The following is a 20,305-nucleotide window of genomic DNA, read 5'->3' on the forward strand; positions in this document are numbered from 1 at the left end:
TCAGGGGTGGGCAATTCCGGTCCTGAAGGGCCAGTGTCCTTCATGTTTTTTGTGTTATTAGATGGAGCATGCTATGCTGTCATATACTTGAGATCCATCAAGAGACTTCTTTTTGAACAGTAGCCTAACTGTTAAGAGTGCTTTTCTTCTTCTTTTTTTCTTTTTAGTACAAATGCTCACTTTGAGACAGAAATGCAGAAGATAGTGACAGCACATCTCAGAGAAGGAAGTAAACAGCCACTCTGTATACGGTCACCTCCTGCAGATTTCTTTGTGGATCACTGCACTGTTTTGTTTTGCTCCTGGAACCTGTGGAAGAAGGAGCTCCACAGGTGGCCTTTTTAAAAATCAGCCCATGTCAGTGTAAAAGGACTTGTCTGACGGCGCCATTTAGGCCTCATAAGAAAGCTTTTCATTGCTGATAAGAGAAAAAAATTTGGCTGTGATGGTCTGGCTGCTGTGTGCATACTCATTCTCTCCTGTTAGGGCTTGAATGGTCGACCGCAAGTAGCACCCAGCAGATGCTTAAACCTGTATCAAAACATGTCATGGCACGTATACTTAAACTTTGTTTTCTCCGCAGCGTTCAATATATAGTTGAGTATAAAAAAAAAATGCTGTTGAAATTAGGAAGAGGAGTACATCTTTTGCACACAAGAATTGTACCGAATGAAAGGGGAAAAAATGTGTCATGTTTAACATGGGGAAAACAAATGCTGTGCAGGTGACACATGCTTTTGGGTGAAAAAAAAACCAGTGAATGTTTGTACAGATGTCAGATGCTTGTCTGCAAAATCAGAAACAGGCACATGCATGTTTTAAAATAATGCATAGGAGTGATTTCTATGACTCATCACAGACGCCCACAGACTTCCAAGCACCCTGAAGAGATAGCAATTTAATCCAAACATTCTGACACACATTTTAATAGTTTTACCTCACACGCGTGGTCGTCAGGTCTGTTGGCAAGGGTGAAACCCACGTGTGTTGCATTTTCAACAAGTCATACTTCTGGCTAGTACCAAAAGTTGTGTCCTTGTTCTTCTCGGAAGCCATAGTTTAAAGAGACCCTTTTCTTAAGATGGTGGAAAATCTTGGAAGATTGGAGTCACAAGTTGATCGTCAGCTAGTAAAGTCACAACAAAGTTCCTAAAAAGCAGCTTGTTGGCCAGCCCTGACTTACTGTGTTGAATTTCACTTTGTTCTGGATGTATAGAGTTATCCCCAAAATATTTTTTTTTTTTAACCAAAGAATATAAGACAGTTTTCCCTACTCATCTTCACTTGCTTGTGGGTACTGACTGTTCTTTCCTGCTGCTGGAATTTGATTCATATGCTAATGGAATAGATTCCCATGGATTTCCCTCTCCTGCGCAATGGATATTTTCTACTGAATTAGCTAAAACCCCTACCCACCCCCTCCATCTCCCCTACTGTCTGTGTTGATGTCTCCTATGATGCAGCTTTCTTTTGTTGCTTGGGGTCGTAACAATATTCCGGTTAACTACACATATTCTTTTCTGAAAATATGCCACGTTACCTTTGTAGCAGGTGTGGATGCAACCCTCAAGCCGTTTAGAGATTTGGAAGAATCCTAAATAATCTTGCTGTTTGGGATCGCTTCTCAAATTGAACAGAAAATAAAAAAGTGCAATACTTTGCAAGATTTTCTGAAGATTCAACATGAAGAAATCTAATGTCACGCAACAAAGGCGGCACCCATTTTCAATGTAAAATTAAGTTGTCTTTTTATGTCTGTTATAGATTTTATCTGCGTCAATATCTGTATTTTAGGGCTTTCTGTCTCCTGTGCTGATAAATCAAAGTGTATATTGCACCTTGAAGGACAGTAAAGGATTATTCTATTCTATTCTATTCTATTCTATTCTATTCTATTCTATTCTATTCTATTCTATTCTATTCTATTCTATTCTATTCTATTCTATTCTATTCTATTCTATTAGCCATTTATTGGCCATTGTAGAGCCTGCATTGTTTTACAAGTCACTGACGGCGTCGTGGTTCACTCGGCCGAGTTTTTGGAGGAGGCAAAATGGGTTCAGTTCCAACTCAGTGATGTCGTGAATGAGGGCGTGAATGGTTCTATGTTTCTTATTTGCCCTGTGATTGACAGGGAAAGTCTGGGTGTGAATGTGACTGTAAATTGATGTTTGTGGCGACAAGTCCAGGATATTTTCCGTCTCTCGCCCATAGGTACCCTGGAATAAACTCCAGCTCACTGTGAACCCCAACAAGGACAAGTGACGTTCAAACGGATGATGATCTGTCTAAATGAAACACAAACAAACAAACAAACAAAAATGTAGTTCTAATGCCAAAAAATGTCCTTATCAAGATTTCCCTGTTTTTTGGTTTTGATCTTTGTTTTACTTTCTATTAAAATGCTTTTAGGTCGGTAGTAGCAAGTTTGTTGTTTGATATATTTTACTTCCCAGCTGTCTGTCATGCAGCATCAGACCTGAGCTCTTAACCCATAAAATTCTCAATGTCTGTGAGAGTTCAAAACAGGTGTGGCTCCCATAGCTGTGTGTGAGTGTGTGTGCGTGTACGTGCGTGTGTGCACATACACACGTAGGTACTTGAGACAAATTTAAAGACCCTTTAGGCTATCTTATTGGTGCAAATTGGTTTGACATATCTTTTTTGTATATTGAAAAAAATGAATGCAAAAGGAAATTGCTGCATGCAATTTTTAGCTTCTAAATCAATTCAAGTTGAGTTAGTATCATATTTTAACATGTTGCATATTTTATTGTATTTTGACATTACATACGTAACATTTTGATTGGATCACAAAGCAGTTTTGGAATTCCTGATGTATGACATTTAACTTTTCACCTTTCTCCTCATGACGGCCGCGGGGGTGCTGGAGCCTATCCCAGCTGACTTTGCGCAGAAGGCGGGGGACACCCTGAAGTGGTTGCCAGCCAATCGCAGGTCACACAGACGAACAATCATTCACACTCACACTGACACCTACGGGCAATTTGGAGTGCTCAATTGGCCTACCAAGCATGTCTTTGGGATGTGGGGGGGAAACCAGAGTACCCGGAGGAAACCCACGCAGGCACATGGAGAACATGGCAAAGTCCACAAAGGTGCCGGATCAATCCCGCAACCTCTGCACTGTGAGGCAGACGTGCTAACCAGTGCTACACCGAGCTGTCGCATTGCATATTTTTATATTTTGCATTTAACAGCAAAAATACTACTACTAAAAAACGATTCAAAGTCACAGTTTTAATCTGCCATCAGATACCAGTTTCTAATTTAGTAAACATTTGTAATGAAACCATTATACATGTATTCCACTGATGTTGCAGTCACCCAGAAATGTGTCAAGTGATGTATTGTCGGCATGCAGAATAATCTGGACCACCATGATAGTATTTTGTTCACTCTGTCTTGCATCAGATTCCAACAAACAGGAGAATCCTCCAAAACGTTATAATAGAGCAATTCTGTTTCGGCGCACAGACTGAAACAATCACTTTCGTTCATGGAGCTCCAAAAATGCAAATGAAACGAGGCCTTTACACTTGCACAGACATAGTACCTTTGTCAGCACTCCGTGTTGGACAGGCTGTAAGTCAGGCTGAGAGATGAAAGGTGCAGCTCCTATGGAAGCTGTCTCATGTATAATTTAGACCTACCTGCTTCATGAGCACCATTGGACTAAGGCCAGAACATTAATTAACAGATTAGGTGAAAACCAGGCTAAAACAAGCTGAGCTCATCATCTTGCTGAAAGGGCTAATAAAGTGCCTCAGCAGGATTTATCGTCATATTGCTGTTTTTGTAATTCATCATATTATTCTAATTAATCACATGATTATATCTGTGACTCATCTGATAAACAAAAAATAATGACTTATGTTTTCCATTAAATACCATAAAATTGAAAAGAAAAATAATGCTGTTAAATCTTGCCTCCCAAGATGAAATTTTAACTTCAGTTGTGTTGAGCTCTAACTTCCAGGAGTCTGCCACCAGTTGTCATTTAAATGGCTGATAAGTGCTGCTTCTTTTAAGTAAGTACATTATATTTAGAAAACACTTATAACAGAGAGGACTCCCAATGTGGTCCACATCGTTAAAATGTAGACTCACAAAGCAAGGAAAAAAATCTTACTGAAACGTTTGCCTAGGCAAATGTGTTTTCAAAGGCTAGTACTTAAAACTGCCCAGAGGAAGGAGGCAGCTTTTAGCCCAAATGAATTCTACTGTCTGGGAGCAAAGGACTGCAAGGTTCTATCACCTTTTTTTTTTTTTCTTGTGTGAGGGGCAGTAAGTAAAAGCGATCAGCCAACCGCAGTGACCGAACAAAACAATCAAACGACCCCAGATCCTCTACGCATGAAGCAACCTGACCACTGAGAGAATTGCAGGTGAGGGTTAAAAAATTCTATTGAATTCTAAAATGAACAGGATGCCTGTGCAAAGACGACAGAATAGGAAGTGATGTGGCAAACATGACCTCAAGGTTTCTCAAGCTGCAGGATACATTTTTGGAAAGCGACCCTAAACAGGTGGCAACTTAAGGAGCCAAGCTGTCTGGGGCAACATTGTACTTCAGTTTTTGATGTATTCAACTGATGCGCGTTGTGAACTATCCAGCCTTTAATTACAGTCACATTGCAGACTTACAAATTGTTTGCCATGGTTAATTTGATAGGTTTGGACAACCCATGTTTGTTTGTTCCCATTATTGGCTTGATAGGACTCTCACTGGATTTTGAGCAACTTTTCCTGAACTTAAATAGTTAAATATATTTTATTTGACTGGTGGAGTACATTTGAGTCAATTTGTTTGTGCGATTTTAATTAAGATCATCTTATATTTGTGTGACAAATAATGTTAAAAAAATATTATATTGTAAGGTTTAGTTAATGGTGACAGTTTGAACATTTGGTAGATAATTATTTCAATTGCGTTCAATGGCAAAGTCAACCAAAGAGGGTTGACCATTGTCAAGGAACGGATTCCTGTTGTGCTCATAGGTCGCTCGTAGATGGTAGGCGTGGGTGCTCTCATTTTGTGACTCATAGCCCTGGTTTTCCCAATATGTTGCAACAGCCCGTTAATACTCAGCTCATCATGGTAATGCCGGCGAGTCATATATTGATATAGATAGATAGATAGATAGATAGATAGAGAGAGAGAGAGAGAGAGAGAGAGAGAGAGAGAGAGAGAGAGAGAGAGAGAGAGAGAGAGAGAGAGAGAGAGAGAGAGAGAGAGAGAGAGAGAGAGAGAGAGAGAGAGAGAGAGAGAGAGAGAGAGATAGATAGATAGATAGATAGATAGATAGATAGATAGATAGATAGATAGATAGATAGATAGATAGATAGATAGATAGATAGATAGATAGATAGATAGATAGATAGATAGATAGATAGATAGATAGATAGATAGATAGATAGATAGATAGATAGATAGATAGATAGATAGATAGATAGATAGATAGATAGATAGATAGATAGATAGATAGATAGATAGATAGATAGATAGATAGATAATTTTCTCCCTAATTATACATGATATTAGGCAACAATGCAACAGTACATGACTTCTTCGTTTGTGATCCTTTGTCTCAGGTGGAACTGGAAGATTTCTGGTTTAAAAAAATAATTGAATGAAAATTTCCACTGTTGTGCACCTTAGGCTCGGGCATCACAATAATGTTGTCTGTGTTCAAAATGAAGGGTGAGTGTTCAAAGCGTGCGCATACTACAAGACCAGGCAGATGAGGGAAACCTTCATTTCTTACTGTAATCGGAGCCCTTTGGAGATGAATGTTAATCCACAGGATTGACAAGCAGCTGCTCTTTCTAAACAACACAAAGTCACATTTATCACAAGTCGTCACTGTGAATACAAGCAGTTGTAGCAGACAGTCAGGTTGAGGGATAGTTAACTGCTTTTGTCCTTGCAGCATGAACTTTTGTTTGTGCTGTACGAAAAGGGATCGAAGGAAAATATGAATGTAAAATTGTATGGCATATATAGTGGAGTCAAATAAATGCTAAATAAATAAATTCACAATCACAACACCCATTCTGGGAACACTTCCAGTTCTCGCATGTAAAATGTGTACAAGTGTTAAAACACATTGACACTTTGCCTATCTAACATCCCACTGAAGCATATCTTGTACATACTGTAAATAGAAACACTTTCAGTAGCAGCACTACAATGATAAATCTTCTGCCAGCTGAACATACAGTAAGGCAATCGTTGTTGGCGCTGAAATTGTAAACACAACGGAGCATGGAGTCAATCATTGTGCTATATCTAGTGAGGGGTATCTTCTCTCTAATAGTTCCTTTTCACGTTCAACTGCTTCGCCAAACCAACTAAATACACTTAAGGCTGATCCCACGAACTACGTAATTTGCTGCTTAGTTAATACTTTGGAGCAAAACGCCACTTGCAAGTTGGATTTTCTGGATCAGTGACGAACAATGTGTGGCGCTGACAAGAAGGTGTGAGGAGGTGGCTGGTATTTGAAGGGGAAAAGCTGAGTGTGACTTTGTGTCGCCACGCTGTCTCTGTGAAGAATGGAGATGCTCTTCAAAGCCACCCTGTAGCACTTCTCACCCTGACAATAACCACTTTCTGCTATTTTTGGGTCACCCAAAGTGTGCAGGGTAGGTTACTTTTTGGCAGGTTTACAAAACAGTTTTTGCATAAATTCACATGAATGGTGACGTTATAGATAAAACTTTGCACAGGAAAATTGTTCTTTCAAATCCGCTATGAAAGGGTGAAATTGCGTGCCAGCCCAGCATCCCATTTATGGCAGCTCATTCCAACTACTGTGTCGAAGACTACAATTAACTACATGGTAATCCCCTCCAAATGTGTGCATTAAAACCATGTGTAACACCGCTCTTAGGGATGAAGAATGTTTTTCATTCCAGGAAACACATTGTGAATGAAAAAGTGCTTTAGATGATAGCTACTGGAAGTGCAGGTTTTGATGTGTGTCAGGGTGCGTTGTTTGTGTGAATTCCTGGCATGATTGCAGGTTTGTCAAGGTGCAAACAGACATGAGCTGCATGGGACCGCACTGACAGAGACTAACTTTCAGAGACACATTCAATTTACAGATTAGGTGGCCTCCATTTAAATATGATTACAGTATGCTAGTCCTTTTCTTGAGAGGATTACAGTGGTACCTTGAGGATGGATCCAGAATGTCCCTGAAAAATGTGTCTTTGGGACTATGAGACATTTTACGGGGCCATTTGTAAGATTCAAGCCAAATCAAACGATTCACTTTTTTCTTTCCGCCACTTTGCGACATCTTTTCTGAAAGAAGGAGAGTGGTAAGGACTGAAGGAATGTTCACCACTCACCAGCACAAAATAGCCTACTTTTGTCCTGTGTCAGTGATTGTTTCAGTGTAATGTTAGTCAAGGATCACCCATTCTAGTCATGTTGACGACTGAGCAAAGGTGTGTGATTTGTATTTTCTCTGACTGGTACTTTGAGTGACATCTGTTTTGTGATGTTTGAAAAGCTTGTGATGGTGTAGACTGCAACATTAACTAGGGCGAGGCATTTACTCAATAGCTGATAACATGAAAACCTGGAGTATTTTATGTGTATATTTTGTGGTCTATTTTAATTATGAAAAGAAAATATTGCACAGTGTGCTTCACAGCTCTAGCTTGTTGTGTCAGAATGTACTGAGAAAGTGGATGGTGTGAGGGTAGAAGTTTGAAGTCGATTTGAAGTCTTCTTTTTCTGGCTGTGACACTTACGTAGCATCTGCCAGGTGGAGGAAATGTGAAAGAATTAGATCATCCTGTGATTGATTGGGAAGAAGTAACGGGTGGAATCACCTTTTGCTCGAAATCAACTGGGATAGGCTTCAGCTTCCCCATGATGAGTAATGACAAGTGCTGTAGAATACCGATAGATGAATTCATGTTTCTACAGTTAGAAATGTTCTAGCAGGACCCTATGTAAAATGGAAGAGAAGTAAGTCTGGGCTGTACGTCATCTCTAACCCTATTGAAGACGTGCCGTAGATTTAAAACACGGATGGATGGATAGATGGATGGATGGATGGATGGATGGATGGATGATGGATGGACGGATGGATGGATGGATGGATGGATGGATGGATGGATGGATGGATGATGGATGGATGGATGGATGGATGGATGGATGGATGGATGGATGGATGGATGGATGGATGGATGGATGGATGAGTTAGGTTTAGGATCACCAAGTCATGCGTAACAATTACTTTGGATTAACACACCACTGACTGTTTTTCCATGCGCGACAATATAATGCTTGATTTAACAATTTACACTGTTATCAAGTACAGCACAAGATATAGGAAGAAGATATGTAACAACTACATACTTGCGTGTTTTACTTGCTTTGAGACACAGTAGACTAGTAATTATCAGTCGACTGCTGAACAGGAATTGCATCATCCTCGTTAGTCACCATATGAGACTTCAGTCAGGTATGAAGTCAAAACTCAAATGATTGTACTAAGTTCATTTTGTTTTTACTTGTTAATCACTTCACTGGTTCTTTTATCTCAAACAAATTATTTTAGATTGCATTACCTAACATGTTTTGGCTTGTACTTCCGCGATGAAGTCAAACTCAAATGAGTTTGCACTTACAATTTTAAGTAGTGTTTGAATGTTGTTTAGTGCCCCACAGTTTGGAAAATATGTTAAACACCCCATCAAGCAAACATGAGAACGCTGTCTTGACGCCACACAACCCTGCCAAATTTAAATGATTACAAAAGTCTTCAGGTAACTGGTGGCAATTCAGGCTTTGTCTCCCAAACACTGTGTGTATATTTGTCTTTTATCCTTCTTTCGCAATAATTGTGGAAAAATGGCCAGTGAAAAAACAAAACTTGTAGAAGCTAACGATTTTTAATTATTTTTTAACTGAAGATGAGTGGGCAAGTCTCAACTCGCAGAAACAAAATGTTTTTACACATCCAACACGGGAGCGGTATTAAAAAACAAAAAACTATGCAAAGAACATAACACTTTTAACACGTTTTAATTGATAGTCTGTCTCTCATGCATCTAAATGAGACCACTTTAATGTTCAAAACACATTTGGATGCACTGCAGGTTTAGTATAAAGTGTTAATGTTGAATGTAAATATTGGGTCCCAACCAACATAGACTATGTCAACATCCTCAAATGTTCCTTCCGTTACAGGCTTTATACTTCCATATGGAGTCACTGCCTATACAGAGACTCGTATGAAGTTTCCCAAAAGGAAAATGAACAAAAAAATCTCAAATTCCTATTATGGTTCAAGGCTTTGCGTTTACTTTTACTAGCTTTGATTATGTTTGTTGTGTATGTTTGGGAAGGTAGCAAACTCTTGTGTAACAGATGCACACCGATCTTTTAAGCATGTGCGAGCACGTCAACGGGGCATGCCAGGATGTGAATGGTCATGCAGGTCTGATGGGCTCTGCTCGGAGTTGCTTTCTGTGTGTTCACAGCAGCTATGCACACCTCAGTCGGCAACAGGTCCTTTTGAAGTGACAACAAATGTCTGCTTTTAAACACCCACGCCAGTCATGGACATTTTCTTTGCAGTGGGAAAAGTATAGAAGCTCTGACTCATTGCTTCTTGTACAAAGTGAGCCCTGATCGTGTAAACATGGTCCTCAGATTCATCTCGCGTTGGTGGTATGATCATTCATCAGATAAATCCACATCACCTGAACTTTTTGACTTGACTTTTGGGTTACATGCCTTAGGTTGCCCCATAGTTCTGTTTTCAGGGTATTATTTTCACTTTGCTGCTTCACGTTACAGTTTGCTTCCATTAGGGTCCCGTGTGACAGTGATGTCACATGTCATGTCATCTGTAATCCCGCCACTTGAAGGACTAGAGTGGAATAGTTTGCCATGACTATTCCATCTGCCGTGATCACGACTGGACTATAGAAGTTGTAATTGCTACTTCGGGAGAAAAAAAAGATACTTCAAGGCCAAATTAAGAAGATCAGATAGACAAACTACAGAAAGGAAGAAAGGAAAACAACATTTCTCTTACAAGCATGTGCTCCCATTCCTCCAGTTACAGTACGAGTAGCCTGGAGCAAGTCAAGGCAAAGACAGTTCCCTCTACAAAAGCCCCAATCTTCAAAAAGATGACTCCCTGCTCCTTTCAATGGCGCTCAGACACATTGCATTGAAATCATGAGCACAAGTGTAAATGGGCGTGCATAGTTTGTGGAAGGCGTGATGGAGGAATCCAAGTTAAAAAGAAAAAAAAAGAAGCAGATATGCTTGTACTTCCTCTTTCATGCTCCCGACAGGCCCCCCGCAGTGCAGGCTTTGTCACTGGCTTAGAGAGCCTCTTTTGCCAGGCGAGAGGCTTTGGCAACATATGTCACTGGAGCGACTCTCCTGTCAACCCTTGGGCGCTTGAGTAGAGGGGCGTGTTCAAGTGGGCAGGCCTGAGGTGGAGCAGGAAGAACATGATGTCAAATGTGTTCGTTCAGAGGGAGGAGTTGGAACGCTCTCCTGATAGTGCTGTCTCTGGAATTCTAGCTTTCACCGTCATGCACATCAGGATGTAGAATGACTCAACAATTAGTAAGTACTTCTTCAAAGTCTGTTTGCACTCAACATTTAATTGGGCATTATGCTTTATTTCCATTTCATGCAGCAACTTTGTGAGTTACAGGAGGTGGATATAACAAGTAGTTCATATTTGGGTTGTCTTTTCTAATTGTATTGAACTTTAAATTGTGTGTTGGCAAGGATTAGTTGTGTAGCATGGTAGCCACAACTGATTTTCATACACAGTCTTAGGTAGCATAATCCCTAAGACTTTAAGGCCATGATCTGCCATGTGTTCAGGTGCTGGATGGCACTGAAAGAAATGCTTAGCTTTCTGCTCACACTGACATTAAAGATTACTTGTGTTATCATCAAAGTTGCAGGTTGACAGATCCCCATGTGAATAACAAGTATAATTCATGTTCTTTAGGAGTGCAATTAGTGGAATTGTGCACATGGATGTCATGTGCCGGGGTCTGGTTGACGCTGTGTTGTTGGGATTGACACACATTTACTGTAAATGAAAGGCCCAAACGTCTGCTACTGCCTACTACCGAGGGCCTTTCTGTAAGCAGCTTGTTTGCTCTCTTGGCACTAAAGCGTGTCTTTAACTGTTGTACTGGCAATGGATAACTCAGTCGCAAGCTGCGTGTGAGAATGCATGTGAGCCTGCACTTCACAATAGTAATAGAATAAAAGCAGCTTATCATGTTTTGACAGTGGGAAAATGTGTTTACTACACCACAACAAACATCTAGCCAGCTTTATTTACCATTTAATCCAAGGAAGATAATCACATCAGGTCTATGTAATATATAATGCTTTCTCAATTTGTTTAATTGATTCTAAATTCAAGCAGCTTAATCGTGAATCGAGTCAACACCAATTACCACATTACCCTGCATCGCTAAGAAGATCTAACACATGCCCACTCACATCTTTACAAGTCATACTCAGTCATTGTCGGACATCCCAGCCTCCATTGTTCTGATAGCGGGATTAGCTTCAGGGTGAAGCCGTTTGGCACTGCCAAGACTGCCGCTGCAGACTCAGCGCTGTAAACCGTGAAACGCCGGTGGGCTTAAGCCAATGTCTACTCTGATACTTGGATCCAGCCATCGTAGCAGACACCAGCTCAGCTTTTGTGCCAGTTGGGTTTACAGTAAGCATGCCATGCCACCCGACGAAAGAAAAAATAGGGTTATCTGCAGACAATTTTTCTGCTGCATTGTTCAACAACATCCCAACAATAAGGTACATTTGACGCTATACAAACTGGTTTATGTTCACTGGATTTGTTTTGCATTCATTAAGGCCATGCCTACAATAACATGGAATCCAAATAGATTGGTTGAGGAAAAAGTTTCAAATTAGTAATAAAATATCAATAAATTGAGTTCAAAAATTCTAATCTGAACTCATTTATAAAGTTTATCGGAGCTACAATCATTATTTGAATGACAAACAACTAATTGATTATCAAATTAATCGATTATGGTTTTGAGTAATGATTAATCATTTCTAGACCAATTTTTACCTTAAATTGTCCAAATCCTTTGTCCTGTTTTTGAGTAAAGCGATTGAAATTAAAACTTGTTTTTTAATCCGATTCATCGATTAATTGACAAAATAATCGACAGATTCATTGATTATAAACATATTCGTTGATTGCATAATATATTATGTAAAATGATTTATTTTGTGTTGCTAGCTTTAAAATCAAGTGTGATATTTGGCGGTAACTCAGTGGTGACTCATTTACGCCATTTTCTTAAATCTCCATTACTATATTGAACAAAAGTGAAAAGTGGCCTCAGTTTGAATGGGGTTATTGAATTACTTAAAAACAGGATTATGTAAAAACTATGAACCAGGTTTCTATGAAACTATGTACAAAGGGTGGCACGTGTAGGCCATTAATGAACCCATTCAATTTTGGTGCACATTCAGGAGAAGGTGCAGATAAAGGAAATATTTTCACTTTTCATTCATGTCTGTTTGCACCTGGTCAGACATTGAGGCTCTGAAACACAACATCCCAGTTTATGGACCTGTATCGGAAAATATTTGCAGCGTGGCTGCACACACACACTGACTATGTATTGCACGTTCTTGCTACTCTGTTGCCTAGAATCTTTTGAATTGTTTCAATTAAACGAGACAGACTGGGGTGGCCTTGACTTGGGACTGTGCTTTATTGAATGGCATCTTTCTTTTGACGGGTTGAAATGGCCTTACCCGAGGCTTTGATATCCTCTTGACAGTCTTCACTTTTTTCTTTATTTTTTAGTGCTGTTGGTGAGAACTGACGCACTTTCATTTACAAGTTACTAATTGAACTCACGTTTGTTTATTGGTGATTTGTGCTTTTGTTCATTTTGTTATTTTTTCTGAAAGTGAGTACTACTGTATTATTTTAATAAACGCCTTGTGGCTTATGTTACTGAAAACACGCATTAATGAAGCACATCATTATTTCCTAGAGGGAAAGCTTATTTTGAACAGAACAGAATTTCTCAGCAAAAAGCCGAGAGAAATAGTGTGACTTGTTTCATTTTTTTTCATGGGATTTAAATTTTAGCGATGTTTTCCTTTTGATTTTCCATCCATCCATCCATCCATCCAGCCATCCATCCATCCATCCATCCATCCATCCATCCATCCATCCATCCATCCATCCATCCAGCCATCCATCCAGCCATCCATCCATCCACTATACCGCTTGTCCCCCATGGGGGTCACGGGTGTGCTGGAGCATATCCCAGCGGTCATCGGGCAGTAGGCGGGGGACACCCTGAACTGGTTGCCAGCCAATAGCAGGGCAACCATCTATTTTACATAAATGACTATTTATAGATCAGATTTTGAACACCACCACCTTGTTCATTTGCAGACAAGCAACTCTTCATTTGAGAGGTTTACTCAGTTCTGCATATAATTAGAGCAAACGCTTGCAGTGCCATTATCTTGCCTTTTTATTCTAAACGAACTAGACTTGCCATGACCGTGTTTTTAAAATGCCTCTCTGCAGGTTTGCTGTGCCTTAAAAAGTCCAAGGATTGCCAATTGATCTTTCTCAACGCATATTCCATTACTCCTCTGTGTCCACTGACCAGCGGAGGGTGATGAGGCAGGCAGGGAGCCTCCACTTTGTTCTGCTGCTGGCTCTGAGCACTGAGGCCACAAGCCTCAATATCCCCCCTGAAGGTAAGAGAGTCATTAGTGATCAGCTCGCCATCAGTATTGAACATACATTCGATACATCCTTGGAGGGCCATCGGGGCTAGCAAGACTTTCTCTTCTGGTCTGAACAACATCAGAATCACATTTTTTTTAATTTTATTGTTCATGTTAAGATCATCAGATTGTGCATCCATACTAATGTTGGTTTTGGTTCATATTCGTCTTTACATTGCATGCTTTTGTCTCCTAACGACAGTGGAGCAGCTTCCCACTATTATATTTCACACGACGGGTCCCATAGTTGCCCTTCCTTACGACAACACCGTGACAATCAGGTGTGAAGCAAAGGGAAACCCTCCCCCAGAGTAAGCAATAGTATTTTTATTAATGCTAACTGTACAAAAATGGGATCAGCTGTTTAATTTTCATGTCACCCCTCTGCCTTTTGTTCTCTGCGAGCAGATACAGATGGACAAAAGATGATCTCGACTTTATTCCTCCCCAGTCTGCAACTATCAGAAGTGACCAACTTGCCACGGATGGTACTTTTGTGCTTCAAAACAAAAGCCTTTCTCGATTTCAGGGTAAATATCGATGCTATGCTTCCAACAAGCTGGGAACCGCCATGACCGAGCCAATTGAGCTGACAGTACCTAGTAAGTAACATTTACTGGAAAAAGGTTAACTGTTGTGAACAACTGCAAACAAATTACTGCCATGATAGGCTATTTGTTTTAATATTTATTTCCTATCCCTTTCATTAGGTATGCCGAAATTTCCAAAAGAGACGATTGAACCAATTGTTGTTGAGGAAGGAGAACCTTTCGTCCTGCGGTGTAACCCTCCAAAAGGCGTTCCCCCAAGAAAGATCCACTGGATGTCCATTGGTAAGATCACAATTGTGTCTGTCATTTACACTGACCAGCCACAACATTACACAATCCAATGATGTTTGATTTTTGGATGAAACCAACTGTTATCAAACCAGGCATATCAGGGATAAGAGCCTCATAATTGGTAGCTACTTGGAAATGTTATCATTAGATTGGATTATGACATTAGTCTCAGTATTTGAAAGGAAGACTGTAGAAGGTAGTTGATGCAGAATGGCCTACCTGATGTTTGAATTGTGATGTTTGTTTGCATCGACCTACACTATATTGACCAAAGCAGTGGGAAACCTGACCATTTGCCATCTAGAATGTGGAAAGGGAAGAAAATGTGGGTTGATGCCTCATTTGCTGCCACAATAGGACTTGTGGGAAGACTCGTTACAGAATGCTTGCATTTGTCGAAGGGATGTTAGACTGAAGAAGGAAGGCCAAGTGCCCCGTTGTGCTTTATAGGAATCATCCACCCTTAAGTCCTCCAAGCATGCCTTAAGTGAATTTGCTGTATGCATGTATGTTGCTCAATTCGAATTTACTGGAAAACCAGACACAGCAGAGAAACAACTACGTTGTATATTTAAGTACAAGACATGTTTCATTTTTTGCACGTTTGACTGACGACCAGTTCAGGGTGTTCTCCTCCTATCGTCCACGACCCTCGTGAAGATAGTAAGTAGTTTGGAAGATGGATGATTGAATGAAATTCATTTTCATATCAATGAAAATCATCCAGATTATTATTTTTGCTCCATAATTGCGCAGACCTACTGCATAGTATGGCCGCAATCAAACACTGTGCGGAAAAGAAAGATCCACACCTGAGTTTACCTCACATTGTGTCACTTTTCAAACCTCTGCCAAAACAAAGTGATTTGTTGAGCAAAAGGTGACCTCTGTTTTTCCCTAAGAGGACTGAGCCGAGCGTCTGCCTCTCGAGGAGCCCTCAAACAAATGACAGAAAGTCAGAACTCAAAAGAAGTGCTCGCTGTGCTTTTCTTTTATATACGACCCAAATGCAGAAGAATAGACGCCGAGTTCTCCCAAGTGCCATGGAACATAACTCTGTACTCAGTGTTTTATGAGTTTGCTTTGTGTATTGACTTAAGCAATGACTTCAGGCTATGCTTTAAATGAGACTCTAAATGAAGCTTCAGTGACCCGAGACATAAATAATAGGTCTGTGCAAACCAGCGCACTTCCAATTGGAGTTCACTGGTTCCATTCAAGTACACTTTGTGTTGAAGTCAAGAATAGTATGAGACTACATTGTACCCCCAAATTCAAATCCATCCATTCATTTTCTAAACCTGCTGATTTTTGCCCAAAAAGTGGACAGTATTTTGTAACACAAACAAAACAGGTTGCAGGTCGTAATTAGATCTTTGCGGTGACAGAGGCAATTGAGTCACCAAAGTCAGACACTTAACACTGTCATTAGCAAATCATGCCATGCAGTTCGACACCTACTGCACCAATAATTACTGTTGTTTGCCTTTTAAACTATCACTGTAATTGGCTAAAGAACATCTTTTCATTCACAGGTAGATTTGTTTGCAGACACATCAAATGCACATCCTGTAGAAAACAAAACTATTGTGTTTGTAAAGACAAGTATTCATCAAAACTTTTAATCCATAACTTGGACTCTACAAAACACTGATTTTTTTCCCCTAGTTTATTTAGCAATGGTAGTTTTGAAATAGTGGTAGATGGTAATTTTAACAGTCTACATATGCAGACAGAAATTGAATTCAAAATTCTATTGAGATGAAAAAGCTGCAGATTTGCACGCGTGTCACATGTGACTATATTGGATGCAATAAAAGATATCCCACGATTCCTTGATTTGTTGTCAAATAAATCTGAGTCATGGCTTTTAAAAACGTTATTCCTAAAAATTGTGTATTAATAATTGTTCTCTGTCACTTTCAATCCATGCTTTTTGATTGATAATGAACTTGTGAGAGTGTAAAAAAACATATCTTGCTCATATTTGTTGCTCAGCCTACAGTATGTCTAGTTTTGTTTTGGCATCCGTATCATGTTTCTAAGTGAAATGTTCACTCTTTTTGCAGGTCTGCAGCACATTCAGCAAGATGAGAGGGTTTCCATGGGCACTGACGGCAGCCTGTACTTCTCTCATGCCTTACAGAAAGACAGTCGTCAGGACTACTGCTGCTTTGCCGACTTTCTTCGCATTCGCACAATTGTCCAAAAACCCGCTTTGGCTGTCGAGGTCACTCCATGTAGGTGTATTAGGGTTTAATCAAAACTACTATTGTAGTATAAGAGACATCTGTGAAATGGTGTACAAAAAGAAGTCACTTTGACAAAGTGTAGAGCACTTGGATTTTGTTTTGTAGGCTTGCCGTATTTCCCTAGTTAACATGTTTTTTTATTGCATACCAAAAAGCACGGCTTGTCTTGCTTGGTAGACTTACTTGGGGTGTGTTAGGCAGGGTATTTACTTGGGATAGCTGCTGAAACCTCTGTATGTGTATTCTACTTACAATGTTTTATTTCCACTGCAGGGACACCAGCGAATAAATTTGCTGACAGCAGACACGTCAGTGAGTGATTCCCCCTGCCCCACTTCTTTTATCAGATCCAGCAAAACACAGATGTTTCATTTTAGTGCTTCTTTTGAAAATTTGAAGCAGTACAACTGGGAGATGTAAATAGCTTTTGCTGATATGCCCACTAAATTATGCATAAAAGTGAGGAGGACTATTGTTGTGGCAGGCCCCCCTGTGAGAACACCCAGCCTTTTGCTGCCCTCTGGTGTCCAGACAGAGAAAGTGCTGTTGAAAGGAGCTGAACTTCAGCTTGAGTGTGTGCCAGGGGGAAAGTGAGGATCCGTACTGCAACCGCATTTTTATAATTCCTAATAACATTTACCTTCTATGCCTTGACCGACTTACAAATGTGTATTTTTGCAGTCCCACTCCGACGATAGAATGGATGAAGATGGGAGACGAGCTTACCACTCGAGCAAAATTGGACAACTATGGAAAATTATTGACCATCGCTGCAGTAGAGGAAAGTGATGAGGGCAAATACATGTGCTTGGCCAAAAACTCAGCTGGAAAGGCTTCCCACTACTTTGACGTCATAGTAGAAGGTTAGTCAACATGAGATGCTCACTATGCAAGAAGCACACCGTGGGCACTTTTGTTTTGACTCAGTGATGACAGCTGATTTAACACAAAGCAACCACAACATGTTTTTTCTCAACAACTCCCAGAGCCTCCAAAGTGGCTGACAGCGCCGCCTCATAGCCAGCTGACTGTGATCAGCTCTGATGTGCACATCAAGTGCTCGGTCAGCGGGAAACCACAACCAGACATTATGTGGAGAAAGAATGGACACGTTTTTGAAGGTGGGTGATGGAAAGTCATGTTTTCATGCATCTGTTTGCACACCAGTCGCTGTTGTCAAACACAGAGTTCCAGATGACAAGCAAGCACCTCTTCACAGTAAAAAAGATGAACTTGACTCTTCAAAAAGCACGACAATTATAGCCCTAACATGTTGACACCACAGGCCACAGATTCCAATTTAGCGGAACAAATTTGCTGACGTCCCTTTTTTATGTTGCGCCCCAGTGGAGTCTCGTTAAGTGTCGAAGAACAAGCGTGCTGACCTCAGCCCCAACAAATGTATTTGGGATCAACTCAAACAGAGACTGGACAAATGTTCTTCTGGATGCAGTGGCAAGAATTCCCTTAGACACATGTCAGCATTCTGTCAAAGTCTTCCCAGGAGTGGTGGAAGCTGCAAGATATTCTCACAATTTTTCCTGTGTAATGGTCATGTGTAGATAAACTTGTAGCCCTACATATGTGGTCTTTAAAATGCCAAGTTTTGGTGCACACATCTTTAAGGAAAGAAAAAAAAGAAAACGGTAAATTTTATTGCGAATTTAACAGATTAATTTCTAACATCATTTAGTGTTTCTTTTTTTAGATGACCCCTTGAACAACAAACGAGTGCTTGATGACACACTGGTGCTCCACAATGCCATGCCAGATGACAGTGGCGTATACCAGTGTGAAGCAGCCAACAGACATGGCGTTGTCCTGGCCAACATTAACATCATGGTCATGAGTGAGTAGGCTGTGTATTAAAAAAAACTCTAGGTCACAATCAGAATCACATTTTTTTACAAAGTATGTTAAAGACATGGTGTCTCTCCAGTCCACGCTACATATAAAAAGTCAAATGTTAAACACATGTGCAGATAAAACATTCTTATGAAAAGAAATAAAGTGCAATAATGCATTAATGAAGACGGGTAGACAATTTGGGTAAATCTTCACAAGTTCATATACAAGATAAACGTAATGCAAAGACATGTTTTAAGAAGTTGTGTTTACACTTAAAACATATTCATATTGGTGTCATTTACTGATTTTGTAATTGTGTGCCCTTTTACAAGAAATTATTCACACTGTATACTTCTCATGTACAGTACATGTGTCATGCTCTCCTGGAGAGACGATTACTTACTGTGCTCGAAGCTGTTAAAGTCCCCGTAGAACATAATTGCTTACATTTTAACAAGATGGTATAACTGAGAAAATCAAAAAGCTGCCACCACATGACGGAAGATCAACAAATTAACATCGAAAGTAGAATGAAACCTAATTAGTTGGTGGTTTTGTGTGGGTTCTAATATAGCATGAACACGACATTGGTCATTTTTCCATTCACTTATAGATATGGCTCCTCTGATCCTGACCGCGGACTACCTCGAGTACGCAGTGATACGTGGCAAAGATGTGGCCATGAACTGTAGTGCTTTTGGCTCGCCACCTCCCACTATGTCTTGGTAAGAAGCACACAGGATTATTGGTGAGAAATTTCACAGAAATGACACAAAGGTACTCACAGTGGAATTTTTTGGGGGGGGTGGTCTTGGTCGTAAATAAACACATCACTGAATGTGACTGAGGGGAAAAAAGCGTATAACTGCAGTGTGCGAATCAACTTTTCAAACCACACAGCTTCAGGTATTCACGCCACATGGGCTTCTGTCTGCTTAATGAGATTATCCTTGCCATCCTCGAAATTGGGGCTAATTAGATTCTATTAATGAGCATTAAAGCTCTGCTTCATTTCCTTTTAAAGGGATCTTACACCCTCCAGATACACTTTTCGGTCTTACTAGTTTGTGTCTGGGGATGATCCACTTAAAAACTTGACTGACATGAAAAGAGATTATTATAAGACTGAGAAATGGGCTTTATTAAATTGAAACTTGCAGCAACAAAAACGGTCTTCTGAATATTCTGGTATGGAGACAACTAATAGAGATCTGCACAATAAGTATGTAGCAGTCATCCATTCATTTTCTGAACAGCTTTTCCTCACGAGCCTTGCGGGCGTGTTGGAGCCAATCCCAGCTGACTTTGTGCAGTAGTAGGCAAGGGACACACTGAACTGGACAAACAGACAAACAACCAGTCACGCTCACACTACGGGCAATTTGGAGTGGCTAATAAGCCTACATGCCTGTTTATTGAAATGTGTCTGGAAAGTGGAGTACCCAGACAAAAGTAACGCAGGCATGGGGACAACAAGACCAGAGCTCGAATCCAACCTACAATCTGCACTGTGAGGCGGACGTGCT

The 20,305-nt window shown here is 40.2% G+C and overlaps 1 protein-coding gene across 7 annotated transcripts in view; it reads left to right on the forward strand.

Annotated features, from left to right (window-relative positions):
* The first annotated feature begins 10,336 nt into the window (after positions 1–10,336).
* LOC133170606 (neural cell adhesion molecule L1-like protein) overlaps positions 10,337–20,305 on the forward strand; it is a 35,648-nt gene continuing 25,679 nt past the window's right edge. For 3 of the 7 annotated variants that reach the window (XM_061303662.1, XM_061303670.1, XM_061303679.1), the window contains exons 1-12: positions 10,338–10,633; positions 13,632–13,807; positions 14,040–14,148; positions 14,246–14,439; positions 14,548–14,670; positions 16,749–16,919; positions 17,205–17,243; positions 17,416–17,521; positions 17,613–17,794; positions 17,918–18,052; positions 18,640–18,780; positions 19,393–19,504. In XM_061303662.1, coding sequence (XP_061159646.1) covers positions 13,726–13,807; positions 14,040–14,148; positions 14,246–14,439; positions 14,548–14,670; positions 16,749–16,919; positions 17,205–17,243; positions 17,416–17,521; positions 17,613–17,794; positions 17,918–18,052; positions 18,640–18,780; positions 19,393–19,504 — 1,394 coding nt within the window. In that variant the 5' untranslated portion in view covers positions 10,338–10,633; positions 13,632–13,725. Of the gene's footprint in view, positions 10,634–13,631; positions 13,808–14,039; positions 14,149–14,245; positions 14,440–14,547; positions 14,671–16,748; positions 16,920–17,204; positions 17,244–17,415; positions 17,522–17,612; positions 17,795–17,917; positions 18,053–18,639; positions 18,781–19,392; positions 19,505–20,305 lie in introns of all 7 variants that reach the window. The other 4 variants (XM_061303687.1, XM_061303695.1, XM_061303704.1 and 1 more) reach the window with 3 other exon arrangements.

Source organism: Syngnathus typhle, linkage group LG2, assembly GCF_033458585.1.
Source record: "Syngnathus typhle isolate RoL2023-S1 ecotype Sweden linkage group LG2, RoL_Styp_1.0, whole genome shotgun sequence".
Taxonomy (NCBI): Eukaryota; Metazoa; Chordata; class Actinopteri; order Syngnathiformes; family Syngnathidae; genus Syngnathus; species Syngnathus typhle.